This window comes from Mesitornis unicolor, unplaced genomic scaffold, assembly GCF_000695765.1.
Source record: "Mesitornis unicolor isolate BGI_N332 unplaced genomic scaffold, ASM69576v1 scaffold42145, whole genome shotgun sequence".
NCBI classification, from domain to species: Eukaryota; Metazoa; Chordata; class Aves; order Mesitornithiformes; family Mesitornithidae; genus Mesitornis; species Mesitornis unicolor.
In genome coordinates this window covers 16345-35351 of record NW_010185745.1, presented here as the reverse complement: position 1 = coordinate 35351, position 19007 = coordinate 16345, and the positions used below count along the sequence as shown (strand labels likewise).

General features: G+C 34.3%; 1 protein-coding gene across 1 annotated transcript in view; it reads right to left on the bottom strand.

Moving 5' to 3' along the window:
- The window catches only part of STXBP5 (syntaxin binding protein 5 (tomosyn)), a gene marked incomplete at its 5' end in the record, with an annotated part of 50798 nt that overhangs the window by 19437 nt on the left and 12354 nt on the right, over positions 1-19007 (bottom strand). The window contains 8 exons of the mRNA XM_010184929.1: positions 1068-1115; positions 1208-1267; positions 4823-4888; positions 12149-12300; positions 12760-12885; positions 14726-14904; positions 16397-16617; positions 18694-18734. Of these exons, the coding sequence (XP_010183231.1) occupies positions 1068-1115; positions 1208-1267; positions 4823-4888; positions 12149-12300; positions 12760-12885; positions 14726-14904; positions 16397-16617; positions 18694-18734 (893 nt within the window). The remainder of the gene's footprint in view (positions 1-1067; positions 1116-1207; positions 1268-4822; positions 4889-12148; positions 12301-12759; positions 12886-14725; positions 14905-16396; positions 16618-18693; positions 18735-19007) is intronic.

The window sequence follows — 19007 nt, the reverse complement described above, 5'->3', positions numbered from 1 at the left end:
GTATTTATCTCACCAACTTTTAAATGATTCTTCTTTTCAATTACTCAATTGTGACGAAAGTGATTAATGGTTTAGGATAAATGTTAAATGGCAGCCAAACAGCAAATCAAAGTGAGACTACAGGAAAAGAAGTCTCTTCCTAGTCTTAACCTATGGTTCAACGCAACCTATGAAATAGTAGTTCAGCAAACAGTTTTACTGCATAAAGTATTTCAACTGTTCGATCTGACTAAAGAGATAAAATGAAATCCCTCTACAATGATACACTAATGTACTAAACTAAAACAAAATGAACCATTAACACAGTGATTCTGAAATGAAAATAACCATATCCCAGTTAACGAAGAAGAGTCCCTTTCCCAAAATTAAATCATACAGCCTCTTGCCTTCATTTATTTAATGACCCACTTGCCAGGAGAAGAGTTAAGTGCCATTCCAACCATAGAAGGGTTCAATCTACCTGCATACAACATATTCCAAGGCAATTTTGTCACCAAATTGTTAAAACACAAGTCTGGAGTTGGTAGGGTATTATGTCACTGTTGGATGCAGAAAAGTAAACAGAGTTCTGAAACAGTAATGGGGTATACATACATATGACTAAGTCCTCTTCCAGAAATTAAATGCAAACATGATAATACCTCTATCTTGACCACAGTCATATAGAAATCAGACCATATGGCTATGCATGCAACGCATGAGAAGAAATTAAGTCAGCCACATGTTCTCAAAGAGTGTACCTTTGCAAAAGTAGTGGAATAATGTTGTGACTTGCATAGACTGAACTCTTAGTACAGATTAGAATTTCACCCATTCAGAAAACAGAAGTACAATTGTAAAATCAGATCTTCTAAACCACCAATGTCCTTGATTTTTTTAAAAATTATTGTGTCCAGTATATTTAGTGCAGAAGCAGCCCAGAGAATTACCAATTAGCATCAGGAATGAAAAATTAATAACTTAATGCATTGTAATCTGAAAATTTTATTTTATTTTTATTGCTGGGTTAGTGTTGCATAGAGTAAGGCACTAGATTAGGAACAGAGCAGAATTTTTCTAGTTCCTACCTATGTCATTGGCTACCATCTTGGAAAACTTTCTGCTTTTGGTCTTCACTGTAAATAACATTTTGACAAAAAAGATGAATCTAAGTGTATCAAAGGATAAACTGAAAAAAATAAGACTATAGAAAAGAAAAATACTGTACCCTTTTCTATAAAATTATTCATTTTTTGATCATCATCAGAATTGTTTGGTGAACCAGAACCTATGGGTGAAGACAGAATGAAATGGATATACAAACATATATCTTTGACACAAAACCAATGTATTAATACAAGCTGTGAGTTTAAAGACTATACAAAGATGTATTAAAATATTAAATACTGACACTGGTATTCTCTGCAGCTGTACGAGATACCATTTTGGTATGACAGGAATCCTGCCATATTGATTTTAACAACAAAAATTATAACGCAAGGTACCACGTTGCACAGTGCAAGTTTATTGCAAGAAATACTTCCCTCATTGAATAAAATGTTCACAACTACATTGCTGTCCTAATCATGATTCCAAACACAAAGATTAACCTAAATTATGATTCTGTATCAATAAATTTATTTTTTGAAAATTAGTTTTTTTCCAATGCAGTAAAAGTCACTGTTGGGCCACAGTTCAACTATTCTGCAGACAACTGAGAGTCAATGCTGCCACATAGGATCTTTCTAAATACTTCATACTGGAAAACCACTGGTGGCTATAGTCCACAACTTGAGGCTTACTATTGGATGTGAAATTAAAACATAGTTCAACTAAAAAATGCCAAATTTTATTGGATTTTATATTGTGGAAGTGTAAAATAAGAACACAATGCAAACATTTTGACACACATGAACACAAAAAAATTGACAGTTTACAATGCCATACAATGTTTGATAAATGGTCAGGTAAATGGGTCAGATAAATGTCCCTGGAGCCTAAGCTTATTGCTGCTTAATTTCAGTAGAAAGAGCAGGGCATAACTTTACCATTTTAAATTTACAGTGTTTCTATAGTTCTGTGTTATTAAAACTAGCATCCTCTCCTAACTTGCATAGACAAGTAATCCTTTTCACAGTCCATTCAACTGTATAACCACCCACTGGAGGAAGTCTAATGAAATTTAGCTTCACCTGGGCACAGAAAGGTGGAAGGAGGTGGAAGACATGGAAGATTTAGATCACTTGAGCAAATACAGGCTTCAGCCCAAACAGTGGCTGGTTTGTTTTACAGGTCACATTCTACCAGTAAAACCCATTAACACACTCAATTGCCAATCCCTTCCCCCAATCTTTAAGCCAGTAACAAGCAAACTTCTTGTGCTAGTGTACTTCCCTCTTAACTAGACAGCCTCTAGACTGGAAAAAGTTCATTTAAATCTGGCCTCTGTCTTGCACGTCAAGCTCACCAATGCTGTGCAGCTGATTTCTCCAAAATCTTTGTCTCCAAAAACAGAAAGCCAGTTTCAAGATTTTTTCCAGTCTTGTGCTCTTGCCAGAAAAGATATAAAACTTACACCAGACCTAAGGAACTCCAGCTCTTCTCTCTTCACAAACAGCACCAAATCATTTCCATATCAGGGAGGTGCCTCCCTCCAAGTACCTTTCTCAAAGGAAAAATGTAGAAGGCTGCCATGAACCTTCTCATTCACTGAGAGCTGGGAGAAGAGGACAGAACTGAGGGAATTAAGGCACAGTCCAGCCTCACTACTTCAAGATTCTGTTTTACAGGGGAATGCAACAGTGGCTTTCACCCTCCATATTTTGTCCATTTTTAGTACTTTAGACTTATTTCTCTTTAGTATTGTGTGCATATCTAAGTCATTATATACTCTTTTCACAGAATATTCAGCTCTCTAAACTTCTAGATTTTATTCTAATATGAACCAACTTCAAAGTAGTTTCCTCAGTCAACTCATAAATTGAAGATTGATTTCTGCTTCTGTACAATTAGGAATTTCCCCTAATGCTGTTTCCTTTTAGAACATTTGAATCCATCAACAGATGTTGCCTCATTTTCAATCCTCTTAAAGAAATGTCCAAATTGCATTAATTTTTAACCTACTTCAGTTAACAGAAGTCTGACAGGAGGGAGAGAAGTAAACAGAAAGAGGAGGGAGGCATATTGTTAGATTTAGAATTTTTCCATATAAACCATGATTTTCATCTTTGAGCTTCTTTTCATTGCACTTTCAGTGGAAAAAGTGAATTGAGTTTTACTCTATTTCAACTTCAAATTATGAAAGAAAACCTCTAATTCAAGTTAAATAGTGTTTTGAGTTTTAGTGGTACCAGCTGGAAGTGGTTTGGCATGACATTTGAGTGATGCTGGAGCAAAGGGCAAAAAAGGATACAGATTAAGCTTTACAATTCATCAGCTGTTCACTGTACAACATTTTATAGCAGAAACTAGACTTAGCCTGGAGCTTAAGTGGGTCAAATTCAAATACCTTAGCAAGAATTATCATCAGCCTCCTCAATCTTGACAGAGCAAGTGATTTACTGCAACTGCAGCGCTGCACAGCAAGTTGTTTACAGACATTGTCTTGATATTTGAAAGTGAAGTAGGAAAGATGCACTTTAGAGACCGCAAAAAATGCTTGCATTAAAAATGATGCTGAAGTTCAGCATGCCAATACTTAGCAAAACACAAGCCTGTCATTAAATCACATTTCAGTTATGACTTTTTAACTAAATTTCCTGCCCAATTTTTTCTTTAGTTATAAATAAATCTAATTTACTCTAAAAAAAGTTATCAAAAATGACATTGACTGATCCAGATGAGTTTTGCACAATTGAAAATTAATATCAAAAGACAGAAGTTGTCAAATCAGAAATTGAAATTTATGTTAAAATTTCCACTACAGCTACTAACAGAATATTTTGTTTTGTTATGCTTTCCACTTGGCTTTGAAAGGTACAGGCTACAATAGGAAAAGAATCTATTTTTAGATTCCTATATGGATTACCATTTTGCACTACATTGCAAAGAGTCCACATACTACTACATGTACTTGAGTAAACCTGCAATTTTGTCCTTTATTCTAACTTGGAGTACAGCTCTGAATGAAACAGGTAAGGTGACACATTACTTTAAAAGTCTGCTCAGAGTAATGGTGAATATAAGCAACAAGTTTTTAGCTACTACATGAAATACTTACCTTGAATATTATATATTGACATGCACTATTAAGTATTTACATGGCTATAGCCTCAACTAGCCAATATTAAACAAAATACTAAATAGTATTACATATTGCTGAAGCTTTCATTTAAAATACTGACATACAGTAGTGGCAACCGAAAAAATAGGGTGGGGGGAGTGTTAAGTAGGGAACTTCCACTGTGTAAGGCTCCAGTTTTTGAAAATCTCTGATTCCAAAGAAAAAAATAATTTACCATTTATGAGGAAGCAGAAGTAAACTAGCTCTTTAAACAGAAATAATCTTTACCACTTTTGAGGTCTCAAACACAATCACATAAGCTATTTCAGGAATTTGTGCATCTCTTATCAATGTTTAAAAATTCCATCATGCAATACGTCCACTGAACCATAAATATTTCAGGTTTTATCTCTTCACTCATCTTTATGACATATTCCTATTACATGTCTTAAATGAGCTTTGTTTTAAAAGTGCAGTTGTGCAACACAGCAGAATTTATGACAGCTTAGTTTGTGAGAAGACAACAGGTTATATTTAATTACTTAACCAGTAAATGCTGACTTAAAGCATGCCATCTTCTGGGCAAATAAGAAGCTGAAGTTAAGAGAAAGTTATGATTACCTGAAGTGGGTGATTTGCAGCGATCTTCTGGCACCATTGTACCTTCATTAATATCACAAAGACCTGCTGGAACACAGAAAAGTGTACAATACATACAGCTGCTACTTTAACCTTTCTTCCACTACAGTAAGAAACTTCATTTCTTATTATCTACAATCCAGCTAGTTTTGACAGAACGTTACATACTTTTACAAGACTTTTTTTTTTAATTTAGACTTTACCCAGAGTGACTGTAGAGTAACTTATTTCTTCCAACGAAAGTTCTTCACAAAATACACCTCCTCATTAAGTTTCAGTGAAAACCACCATATTTTCAGCAAGACAGACTTATCACAACAAGTATTTAGATACGTATTAAGTACAAATAGAACTTTTGAAAAAATGCTAGTTATATTAGAAAATGTAATTGCAAAAGTCAGATGAAAAAGGATCTTGAAGATTATAACCATGCTTGCAGTATGATGTGTGAAACTACAGCACCATTTCTCAAATTTTCCCCCCAGTTATAGTGATATGCTTTGTATTTGCTGTTGCACTGCCATGTTAGTTTTCCAGCAAAATTCCTTATTGATGTCACTTACAGAATTTAGGTTCTAGGGTACTTATGAAAAGTGTTCTTCCTTGCATGGAGAAATTTCACTAAATTCTTACATCATCACATCTAATCAATTGAATAACTGCAATATGTTGTTTAAGAGCTCATTCCTTCCATTCCAGTGAAGGAAATAAAGCATATGAGTCCACAATCAAATGCTAAAGATGGAATTTGCCTCATAAGGGTCCTACATATTATTCCATAGCATTAACTAGAAGTATACCAAGATTTTTTCTAATTAACTTTGACAAGAAATTGCTGTCAAGACTGCCCATAATTAAGAAAAGTAATTTTTATTGATATTTTAAGGCTAGTAATGCATCTTTAGGTTTATATATAAAAGTTTTCCTTCAGAAATTTCACAATGTGATACTAATGCAAACAAGCATGAAATACTTAACAGTAATAGTTAAGAAATAGTTGTTAAATGAGAGTTATTCCATACACACAAATATTTCAAACAGTCAAAAAGCTTGAGAGCTATAATGGTAATGGCTAAGGCAACAACGACTTGCACATGCAAAGCCTGTCTATACAGCTGTATTCCACAGATTCACTAGTGAATCTGTACCTGTTAATAGACTACAACAAAAAATATGGGAAAAGTGCTACTCTTCTATCAAAGCTTTAGAATATTCAAATGTTAAAACAGAAGTTAATAATTTCAAGGAAATAAGTTCTCCTGAAATATCATATAAATGTGGAACACATTAAAAGTATGTGGCACTCGTGCACTGTTTCATTTATGCAAAGTATTGTTTTTTTAAGATTATTAAGACCATGTACAGCCTGAATCTCAAAACACAATGACTAGGATTGATGTGAAGTTGTCAAGTGACCATAAGGCTTGGTTAAGCCTACACTTAACAGGGTTGTGTAAAAAGGTTTTTCTCAAAAATCCAGGTGCTACTATCCCAACAAGCAATACAAGTCTTAGATAATAGCAGTGCCAGGAGGACAAACCTGTACTGTGCTTTTAGAGATGTGTTTCTCTTTCAGGAGTCAAACTGCACAAATCCAAACATGCAGTTCAGGAACTTTATTTCCTCTTTCCTGTAAATGTTTCAATTCTTCATTTTCATAGGAAGAGTTTAGCTTTTCACACTAGTGTTCCTATGAAAAGTGAAATCCTGCATTGACAGGAATAGTCTTTAGCCAAGAATGAAGTCACACACCTGCACGCTTAATTTCTTTGTAAGAAGTCTTGAGACTATAATTTTGTTAATATATATTTTAATTGATAACTTGCATCAATTGATCCAACAGAAAAACCCCCCAAACATTCCTCTCATCATAAACCTATACACTAATTTTATGCATCAGTTAAGATTTATCCCATTAAAGAGTTAAGTGGGCATTATGACAATCCTTATGGCACATAAACCTTGGAAATGTAAGCACAGCCATCACTGCTATCGTTTAAGAGAGATAAGAAGGGAGAGGAATAGATTAAAAGTAATTTTAGTTATGACTATGTTTATAATTAAGCTATGGAAATAACAAGAATTAGTCTGAACTATGGGGGTCTGTCCATGACCAACAAGAAGAAACTGGTGTACCAATCATTACTGCTATTCATCTTCAAACCTCAGGTACCCTGATAGAAGCAGTGATCACACTGGCAGCAAGACAGCTCTCCTGGAAAAGTTCTTTGGTTTCAGGCTTACAATGTGCAAATTTCTACAGATTACAAAAGCAAATTCATACAAGATTTTCCATTTCAGAACTGCAAAGACTACAGCCTGCTTAGAACACAGAGATATGGAAAAGTGACCTTCTAATAAGCTTTAAGATTCTCTCTGAATTCTAGCAGCAACAAATTTGAAAATTTTTTAAAGTAACTAAAGACAAACTACCATTTTGCATTAAAAACTCCCTAGAATTGCAGCTGAAGTTAACACCTGTCAATTTTTCACATAAGCTTTAGGCAGATATATCTCTGAAGAAACTAAAACTGGTCTGGAAACCTGACTAATTAAAAATTACAACTAGAACTAACTTGATATGAAGATACAAAAGTTAGAATTAAACACAATAAAACTGAAAAATGGAGTAAAAGAATCCCCAAGCACAACAATCAAATTTGGCTTGGCCACAGCTGGTATCTGTCTAGTTTAGTTGACATTAAAGTTAAAAATTCAAATAGAGTTCAAAATTCAAATAGAGTTCATATCTAGATCCAGATGAAGGAGAAAGGGGATAGGGAAAACATTTAGAACAAACAACCCCAGAAGAGTTCTAGACATGTATTTTCTTCAGGTCTGACTCACCCCAGTTTTGAAATCCTTGTAGATTACATTCAAAAAAGACTTTTTGATATACAATAAAAATAAAAAGCCACATGTATGCAAGTACTGTTTCTATTTTGTCGGAATCCTAAACTGCCTCTGGCAGAATTAAGAAATGCTAACTTAGAAGAAACTGTTTTGTATTGGACTAGTTAAGAAGTCACATAAAACCTTGTAACTATCACCAACAGTAAGCTGCAAAAGAGTTAAGACTGGTGTCCTATATGAACATAATTAGGTAACTAAGCAAGGAAAAATAACAGCTGTCTGCAAGTTTTGGTGTTTAGTCATAAAACTGTTTGATAATTTGGTAACAATATTGACTTTCTTCTTAACAGCTCTCGTCATATTTAGCTAACAGTATATCAAGCAAAGGTCACTAAACAGTGTAGGCCTCCACTGTATATAGTTTTTATCACACTATAAAGCTTTTACTCACACATATTGTGTTTCTGGCACATGGCCAAAGTTGGTTTTTTTTACCCCTCTATTACAATCTGAAGGCAAAGGTTGACTTTGTTATTATCCTTTACAAGCACCTGATGACACCATCTAGAAGGCCTTCACAAAACACATATAGTGCATGCTTCACAAACTATAAATTGCCACCCCAAACATGTGAGTAATATACCTGGTATGAATCACTGATATACTCCAAAACACGATTCCCAACTGGGAGCTTGTATCTGTTGAGCTAGCCTGAAATGAGAGTTTACAGTCTAGCTAGTGTAGAGAGCCTTGTCTCTAAATAGATGGTGCTTTAAGACGGGAATCTGAATTTCTTTTCTGAGTAGAAAAAAATAAGATGACAAAAACATACATCATATTCTTGCAACACAAGTGAAGGGATAATCTTGCATTTTTTAAGAAGTCTAAATTTTCAGCTGGTTGACTCGGGACATGCCATTTACTAAACTGTAATTATGTGAGCAGATACTGAAGATCTATTAAGTAAAGATTTTATGCTGGAACATACAGAATAGCAGAGTTCTTAATAAGGAAGGACCAATCTTGCTGTGTTTTTTGGGCAAAACCTATGGAAGTGGTCGAGTAACTGTGCATGATGTTTTCCTGTTCCCTTCTATACTGAAATAATTTAATTTTTTGTTCTGCCAATCTAGGGATACAATGTACAACAATATGCTGCTCTGAACTCGAACTTAATGTAACCAATTAAGAACCTGTCTTAATGCATGCAAAGGGTAGTTTCTTTTTCCCCCCCCCAATACATTACGGTTGTCTCAAAGAGAATGGGAAATATACTCAGTTTCTCTGTAACAACCACATTAAACACATAAGCACTTTTTCTAGAAAGATAGTTAAGTACTAATACTCCCTGAAGGTTATTAGAGCTGTACAGTAGTTGAAAATGTCTTATTCATAGAAAAGTAAATTCAGAAGTATTAAAAAATAAACGTTTTAAATATAAACAATTCAATGAAGGCATCTCTTTCAAAACAAAACCAAGGAAGCATAAATTCCTTGCATCTCTGAAGATACCTAAACACATATTAATGTTCAAGAAAGGGAGAATGCAAAATCCAAAAGTAATCCAACTCATAGTTCCAATCTTAGAAATATAGCAAGGGATTTTTTTTTGAAGTAATACTTATTGTGAAAAATTACACAGCAATAATGCTTTATTATTTAAGCTACTGAAGTCTGGACAACACATACATTGAAAGAACTCCAAATAATGAGAAATATTAAATACCACTAGAGAAATTTTTTTCAGTTTTTAAATAGACTGTAGCTCCAGCTAATCACGATATTGAGAGGATGGTGAAGGAAAAGAGGGGAAAGAAAGAATGGTTAAGAAATTAACTCTAGTACAAAACCTGTTTTAACTCATTCCTAAATTAAATAGTCCAGGTAAACTCAGATTTACAATTGTTGGCTTCAGAAACCAGTTTTGGGACTTCGGCACATCTTTTGCTTCCCTTCAAAATAATAAATCAGTAGCAGATCCTGACTTTCAGTTCTGTATCACCTTAAGGTAGAAGCAATTCTATGCGTAGCTCTTTTTCTCCCTTGGCTGCAGAGGATGGAATACTATACAGAAAAGCCATCTTCGGTTATTGAGCCTATCCCTCTCTGAAACATTTCTTTTTCCTTGCTAGGGAAAAAAAAGTAGAACTGGACCACAATCTCAAGTTTGTCTGTTTGTGTTTTTCTCATTTGTTTGTTTTTGTGTTTTGGTTTTTTGTGTGTGTGTTGTTTTTTTTTTAAACTCCAGGTCATTCTCCCCTTAGCTTAGTTTTATTCTACTCTCCTTCATTAAAAATGGTGTGAGATCACCTACCTCTGCCCAAGGGCTGGAGAAAACTGGCATCCTGATACAATGTTATGCTTTTTAAAATCAGCTTTTTGTTCTCCAAATTCTTGGATGCTGTGCATGATTGAATAAGTCAGAGAAGCCCTCAGGTAAACCATGGTTCTAAAGAGCTACCTTCCTTGCATAGGCACCTGAACTTCAAAACTGCTTGGACACCCCACAGGGTAGTGCAATACACAGACACCTCCACTCTTAATTCCTATGAGCAACATCTCTGTAGAAGTAAATTTTAATTGATAATACACAAATTGCTGTCTTTTAAAATTTTAAATATTATAAATAATAATAATAATCATCATCATCATAATCATCTAACACTAGACTTCTAAAGCCTTTTCTGCCAGAAAGAAGACCAAACAAGGGAAGCTTCTAGCCTCAGATCTCAAAGCAACACTACAGTGAGTAATATCTTAGGTCAGTAGACATCAGTAATTTCTGAGACAGGATCCCCTTTTGATGTTGATATTTATTTTACAACAAAATACAGAGACGATTGATTGCTTTTTTCCATCAAGTTTCTTTTAAAGATGCCATAAACAAGAAACAATAGATGTATGATGGACTACAATCAGTTTCTGAAAATAAAACAATTACTTAAAATGGACTAACAGAAGTATTTATGGTGAGCAAACAAGTAAAAAAAATCAGATTCAGATGTTCAAAAATATTTCATTGTCATGAGATGACTTACTTATATAAGAGGTGCGAAGCTTTTTCACAGACTCTGAATATAAGTTAGAAAGGCCGCACATGCAAGAAGCCACAGTCAGCATACCTTTATGAAGCAATGAGAAAAGGAAAGACGGAGACACTAACAGTACATTTGAGACAGAAAAGCCAGCAGAATAACTTGTATAACCAGGTTTATAAATGCTCTTGCCATGCAGATAGTTAGTATTAAAATGTAAGATGGAAAAATACATGATTTCATGTAACAGCTATATTCATGAGCAACAAGAATTTAATTCATTAACATCTTAGAGACACAGTTGAAACCTGGAGTTGTGTGAATCCAATACATTAAAGTAACAAAAGCTAAGAAAACAAAGCAAGTAATGTTTAACACTAAAAGGCAGTTTATAATCTAAATGCATGAATCAGAATTTAATCTCTCTACTCACAAGAAGAATTAACACAGTCAACCAGTAAAGTTATTTCTTTCTCCCTTAAAAAGCACTTTTAAAATGAGGTTTTTATTAGAAGAAAAGATTATATCTGTCAGGGTACCAACTGTGTATGTTCTGCTCTATGTTAATGACTTTAGTTCAGTTTCTTCAGTTGAAAGTAGCTGACTGGTGCTAACTGGATCTTTCTCAAACCAATGATTTCCCAAAATACATCTTAGAACACTGAATAAAATATTACCTAAAGAACTTACCTGGACTTCATTCTGGATCTCAAAACAAAACCACCAACACTAGAGTATAAAGAAGTCTTTTGAACAGTTTATTTCCTATCCAAAAAATAATCACTTGGGGCAGCAGTGACATTATTTATCATTCTGTCTTTAGGCATTTTCCAAATTAACTTAAAACTATCTACTACACTTTTCTCCTCAGCTGCAAAGAAACACTCTTTTTTTAAAATCAAAGTCCTTTTTTCAAAAAAGATTTATTTTACCAGTTTGGATTTAGAAGTTTATTCGGTTCATTTAAATCAAAGGCTTCCTCTCAAGCACAACATAACAGCGTTCACAATGTAACATGCTTTAGCCTATCAGGGATATTTCTAGTCAAAGGTTAAAACACGAAGCCAGAAGATCCCAGCAGATTCACTGGCTATCTATGAACATTAATGGTTGTATACAAATGTGTGATATGGGCACTAGGTTTATCAGAAATACCAGGATATTTCTACTTCTTCATCCTGTGTTAAGTTAAAGTCTTGTAAACTGCATAAAACCCTTGTATATTTATACTTGTATCCATTCAGACAGATGTTTTCCCATCTGCTTTTTCTTAAAACATACATTACATTGAAAAAAAAAAGTAATAATATCAAGCATCAGTAGATTCCACCAAGCAATAGTTTTGAAGGAAACATGAAATAACAAACCTTCAATAGTGACATTAGAGACAGTTGGTTAAAACACGTTTTGGGTTACTCACCTCCAGAAGGTTGACGAGTTTTTCGGGGAGATCGTGGTTCCCTGCGATAAGGATCGTTAGAGCCATACAGTTCAATAGTGCCTAGGTTCAAAAGCACTGTCTTCTGGAGGTAATCAACCATGGCAATACCATTACAGTTTCCAAAAACTACTCTGGAAAAAAGTGGAAGGAAAGACAGTGATAATCAACTGTTGGCAAAGTTTTTTTATCAGTATTTGTGATTTTTATGAACTACCCTACATTATGCATATTTCCAAATTACTATTTTTAGAATGCAGTAGTGTTTAACTGTTCTCTTGTAAAAACACATGACACTGAGTAGAACATATCACCATCGCTGTAGTTGTCAACCTGTTTGACAGAGCCTTAAGTGTCTGTCAATTTACTCTTGGCTGTACAGTGCCAGATGATGAAGTTTGATGCTGATTTGTTTCTGATGTTAGCAACATCAGGATCTGCCATGACCCAGAAGGAATTATTTTAAGCAGATGAGACTGATTGCCTCATGTGACTGTGCAGCTCATGTGAACACACATGGAGGGTTAATTTTTAATAGATAATTTTAAACTACTTTAGGTGAGTCATGAAAAAACAGTGTAGAATATACTTACAGGCCATACGCTGAGTTGATCGCTAAGCTGGTTATCTGCTGAGGAGGTTCTCCGCTCACCCACACTAGCTGGATTACTAGCTCAATTTGGTAGCCTGGAGACTGCTTGAGAGGAGAATTTTTAACTCTGCAAAGTAAACAAAACATGGTATCTTTATGATTCTCCACAATCTCCTTTTTTTCCTTATAGGCTCAGAATTAAATTTTACACCACACTGGACATTAGAAGTTGGAGAGTTGCAAAAAAACCAGACACAAAAGCAGCCAGAAAAAAAAAACAAAACAAAACAAACCAACAAACCACATTGGAACTAGTCATTCACACTTAAAAGGTCCTATCTGTTCATTACCTAATTGAAAATTAATTGAGCAGTGATCACAAATATTTAATTTCCCCCTTCTTCAGAGTAAGACATAACAGCACTTTCATGCTGTATTTACTTAATATGTATTTACTTTAATTTACTTGATAAAGGGCTTTGGTGTCTAAGAGGAAAGCATTACAAATTATTTTCAGAGTTCCCAAAACTCTGATTTAGAGAATGAAAAGTGGTGAGGGGTGCACGTGAAAGCAGCACACTGAAGAGGGAAATGGAAGCACAATGTATTGAGACAACTGCAAACAAAAAGCTGACAATATGGTAGGAAAAAATGAAAGCAAGGTAAATTATTATAATGGTAGACCCACTTATCTGGAATGAACCTGAGAATGGGGGAACTGAAGCTCCTGGAAAGATTTTATTTGCATACTGATGAACAAACTTATGAATGCCCTGCAGAAAGGATTAGGTCTTTCATCTTTTAAAGGGAAAAAGTTACATAGAACATAAGCTCCTTCCATTCCTGAACTCCCCTTATTTTACCTATTCATTCTTGTTAATGCATATTTTGGTTTGCCAATATTTAAAAAAATTAAAAAATCAGAATTTCCCAATTTTTCTATTCTGTCCAGGTGTCTTTAAAAAGATACTTTTGCAACTCAGTACAACAATGCGATAGGAAAACTGCCACCCATAGAAAATAACCCCATCAAAATTAGTTATTTTGTGGATGGATGCACTAAGAATTAAAATCCAAATTGAGACCTTAAAATGTCAAAAAACAAAGTACATACAAACATAACTTTATATCTGAAACTGAAGTTCAATGTATATTCTGTACGGAAAAGGTGATGGTCTGGAGACCTCAATGCACTCTTGTAGAAGAGTAAAAAATATATCACTTTTAACTTTCATTTCTCAAATGGGTAAAAGTTCATGCATGAAGACCCTTAAGGAAAAAACCTCCTAATTTTAAAAAAAAAATCTGAAAATTGGTTAAAGACCTACACTGCAAGCACTATGAGGCATCATGCAAAATTATGATCTGTGAGAACTGGACATTTTTTTCTTGTTCCCAAAATACAAAGTAGCTCCTTCGGACAGTTAGGAAAAAATTGTTTTTATAAGCCTAAAAAGAGTTAACTCTCAGTTATTTCTAAGCATTTTCATTGCTTTTTATGTAGCTCTACAAATCTATGTCTCCAGAAAACTAGGAGATCTATTCAGACATACTTGGCCTAAAGTTAAGGAGAGCCACAAAACATTAAGTTCCCTATTCATTTCAATGGACAGTAAGATTTCTAAGTAGCTATATTGCTGCTATTGAAAATGTTTGCTTTAAAGCATGAGCAAGTATAACTACACAAGCATCTATGCCAAGATTTCCTAAAGCAAGCAGCAGTCATAAGATAAAAGTTTTCAGATTTTAGTTTTAAATCATCTTATGAGGTTTAAATAAAATAAGATTGCAATATTAATTTCTTAGGACAGAAGTAAGCATTCAGATGTCTGGAAAATGTTGCTCAAAGAAAAAAAAACATTCTTACCAAGAATGACATTTCTGTAATAACGTGAAGGTACATATATTCTCATCACATAGTCTTGTAAAATTTCACACTCAACAAAAGCAGAACAGAATATAATTACTTTAAACATGGGACATTATCACGAAGTCCATCAGATGAACTGCTACTAGTAGATGGATGAGACTGGGGAACTATGGACTGAGGATTGGAACCTGTGCCTGGAGTTGGTAAAGGTGGCACCTGCTCACCATCTGGAGATTCAACATCATTTATTTCATATAACAGACGTACTTCCAGCATCTGTACATGAAAGTAAAAAAAAATTATCAGTAAATTCTGCCTCTCAAAAATCTATATACAAAATAAATTAAAAGCAAATGAAGATACTAGTTAAACTTTTCCATCTTTTAGAAGGTAATAGTAGTTTAATAAACAATTCAACCTAAATACATGCATGTGATATTCAGAAATACAGTCATACTAACTACTACAGAGTGAGTATCTGAAGCTAAAACTTGAAAATCTAACCTATCTCCTAATATTTAAAAGTTTGCTGCTTAATATGGGAAAGAAATTAAATACAAGACTGATTTAATTAACATTCTGTACACCTAAAATTTTCGGTTATGAAGATGACTTTTTATGTAGCTAAGGAATGCTAAAACTAAAAGGAGCGGAAAGCATACAGACAGCTACACTTTATACTGTTGTAGCACTGTACACGTGGACTTAGTTCAAAATTCAATGTTGCACTGAACTAGACCATACATTTTAAAGAACAGCAAGTTTGTGATTTCAGATTTCCTTCTGCTGGGTCTATGACAATATTAGTCTTCATTGTAATGCAGTGTAAAGAAAGTTTTCTGCCGTTTTGTTCTCATCATCTGCAAAGTAAAACTTAACTCATGGACTGAAACAAAGAAGTATTTTTTAAGGCATTCCCAGTGCTGAAGAATAGCTTGCTAGGAACTGATCTGTAGGAATAATTTAGAAAAACTATTCCTTCAGAAGGGAATGTACTTGTACATAAGTAAACACCAGAAGGAAAAAAAGAACCATGTCTTATTTCAAACTGAAACTTATCTGAAGGGGTCAGAAGAAGAGGGGGGTAAGAGGGAGAGAAATAACCAACTTACATTACTATTAATGGTTTACTCAGAACAGACAACATGTTATAATTAAATGGCATCTGGTTAGCTTTCACCTTATACATTCAGGTAAACCTGCATGTGTGTGTCTGATCTAACAAAGGACTTCCCAGACTCTTGTAATAGAGCTCATTATTGTATCTTATACAGAACAAAACAGTGACACATCAAAGTCCTTAATAGGCCTTAGGGCACGTCTGGCATGCTTCTAACTCTTCTGCATAAGTCTTGCCAAGACAGATGGTAAATAGTAGGAATCCAGATTAAAATAATGAAATAGACTCCCTAAAAGCCTTGAAAATTCTTTCACTCCATATCTCATTTACTGCTGTTTTAATTTTACCTCTGATACAGCCAAGTTTTGATTCACTATTTGCTTTGGTAGACAGAACAAAGAACTACTATTGGCTTCAAAATCTGAAAAGGCAAATGCAAACCAAAGTTTTCATGTACGATTTTAACTTTTGCTGAATTTCATAATTTATTGTTTTTCTTCTACAAAAATACAACTCATCATATTGAGGCAATTGGTTTTTTTCCATTTAATTTCTCTAATAAAATGAAAGATAACTATGAACTAAATTGCTACAACAGTCTTATTACAGCTAAATCCTGCAAAGTTAAAAAACGGTTACATTGATTACCGGAATGACTTCTGTCGTCACTTCCTGCTTGCTGAACCTGTAAATAATGACATGTGCAGAAACTCCAGCTATGCACAGCATTCTACTTTCTGGACACCACGAGATGATCTGAATAGCATATGGATCTTCATCCACTATATCTGTGTTTGGCCTGTCATCTTTATTCCGTGATTTTTCAAATACTTTGGCTGTTTTTAGCTTATAGAGTACTTGCAGCGTTACTAGGAACAAACAAAAAGCGAAAAATTAGTTTCGATCTAAACATATTTTTCTTGAGAAGTTTCTAAATTAGAAAAGTTAACTTCGTAGATAAAGCCATTATATTCAACAAAATAGGGCTACGTATAAGCACTGAATATCTGTGGTGACTGTGCCCATGCAGTGCACCACTTGTCCAATACAGGAACAATTAGTACAAAAACCAAAACAAAACACTTTACCTAAAAGATATATACTGAGCTTCAGTTATAAAACTCGAGAAACTGTGAGAGCTTAGTTTAACTATACTTATGGATCTTTCCATAATAACACTCCACCTAGTTACATATGCCATACCCACAACTTAAGCCTACCTATGGCAGAGAAAGCAAAGCTCCTTTCCTTTCTCATTACAGTATTTCAAATCCATGGCCTCCCACCTGCATTCTCAGACTTAACAGCCTCAGATCCTCCAATTTCTATATTGTGCTGTCATATCAGAAGCACCACCCTCTGATCAGTCCACTTTTTTCTTGATAGTATGTTTCCTAGAACTGTTCTAGTGAGGCCTTGTCACAATTTAAAATTGCGAAAGAATGACTCCATTTTCGTTTTGCATATATTCCATTTATCCCAATGATTTTTTTTTTGTGCAACACTGCTACTGCAATCCATTAGTCCTACATTTTTCCCCCCCAGAACATAAATTCCGAGTGTAAATCATCGATCCTGTATTCAAATAAATTGTCTTAGATGCTATTTGAGAATTAGCAATATCATTCCCAACTGTAATTCTGATTTTTTTCTTACATTATTTTTCAACTGTCTTGGTGTTGCTTTCAAACTTTACAGGCATATTCTCTAGTCAATGGCCCAAATCACTGCTACAAATACTAACCATATCATTAGGAAAACTTAACTTAGAGCATCCTTTCTCTTCTTTCATATTTCAGTCATTTTACCTAAATTACATTTCTGTAGCTCATCTGTAAGATTGTGCTATTAGAGAGATTTAAACATCTTAAAATCAAGATACAGGATACCTGCAGCTTCTCCCTTAACAGGTTTATTTATCTGTTTCAGAAAGAAACTAAATGTCTTTAACACGACCTCCTTTCGACAGATCTATGCTGAATAGAATTTTTAAGCACACAGAATCAATCGGGTTTGGGTTTTGTTTTTCTCTCCTCCTCTCCTCCCAGATTACACCCCCACTCCAAACTGAAATTAAAGATTTATAACACTCCACTACTCCTCCTCCCAGTTTTTAAACATATACATTGCATCTGTTCCCTTCCACACCCGCACAGCCCTTTGCGTTTTAGAATCTCAGTCTTCCACAAGTTTTCAAAGACAACTGATAATGATTCCAAGATAGCTTTAGACAGCTTTTAAGTACCAAGAGTAAGGTTAGTCAGAACTAGATGAATTAAATCATTTAACTGTGTAGTCCATTCTAATTTGAATTCTGACTGCATTTCTCACTGTTACCTGTGTAGACCATCAGATGCAACTGACCCTTTAACTGAAGAGAAATATAAAATAGTATCAGACTCTTCAGGCCTGTTCTGTCTTCCACTAAAGAAAACTGTCTTTATTTTACTGTTCTCCTACCTTTCTTCACAAATGCCTAGATCATTTTATTAGCACAAGCTACTACTGGTTCCAATTCTCATTTTTAGACACACTAATTTATGGGGAGCTGATGTCTTATAAACACATGCTTCTCTCCTGTCTAAAAAGACAGAAATAACTTACTGAAATTCAACTGTACTAAAAAGGAATGCATTTGCCTGTCATGTATCTCTATACTCAACGATGTGCTTCTGAAGGTGCTTCTAAAATTTTAGAACTCTTCCATTCTAGCTGGCCCTTGGACTACTACTGCATTCACCAAGGTGGTAAGAACAGTGAAACAATTAAATAAAATAATGTTGATTTTATTTAAATTCTAAATCAAAGTTTCCTATGGATTTACTCTACATGAATAGAAAATGAGAATGACTAGTCTGCAATTACATTCCATTAGAGAATTACCATCAGTAAGTTTAGAAAACTCCTACTGAACAAGAAAAAAAGTCTCTACTGAAAACACTTACTTGCTGAGGCATCCCAAAACTTGATTGACCCATCAGCATGCCTATGAAATATTAAAAATTAATAAGATAGTAAAATGGTTAGTTGGAGTGTTAGACCTCTTTGCTGCTGATTAGAAAATACATGGCTAACATTCTATTTTTATTAGTATTCTTAGTGACACTGTTTTCACCATTTACTGGAAGCCGGTATTATACAAATGTGCCCCAATTACTTTAGACAGAAGAGATTAAAAAACATTTGAACGCTAACTCCCTGAAATTCCACTGTGTTAATACTAACTTACCATTTTAAATACTATTTCAATGACCTGCAT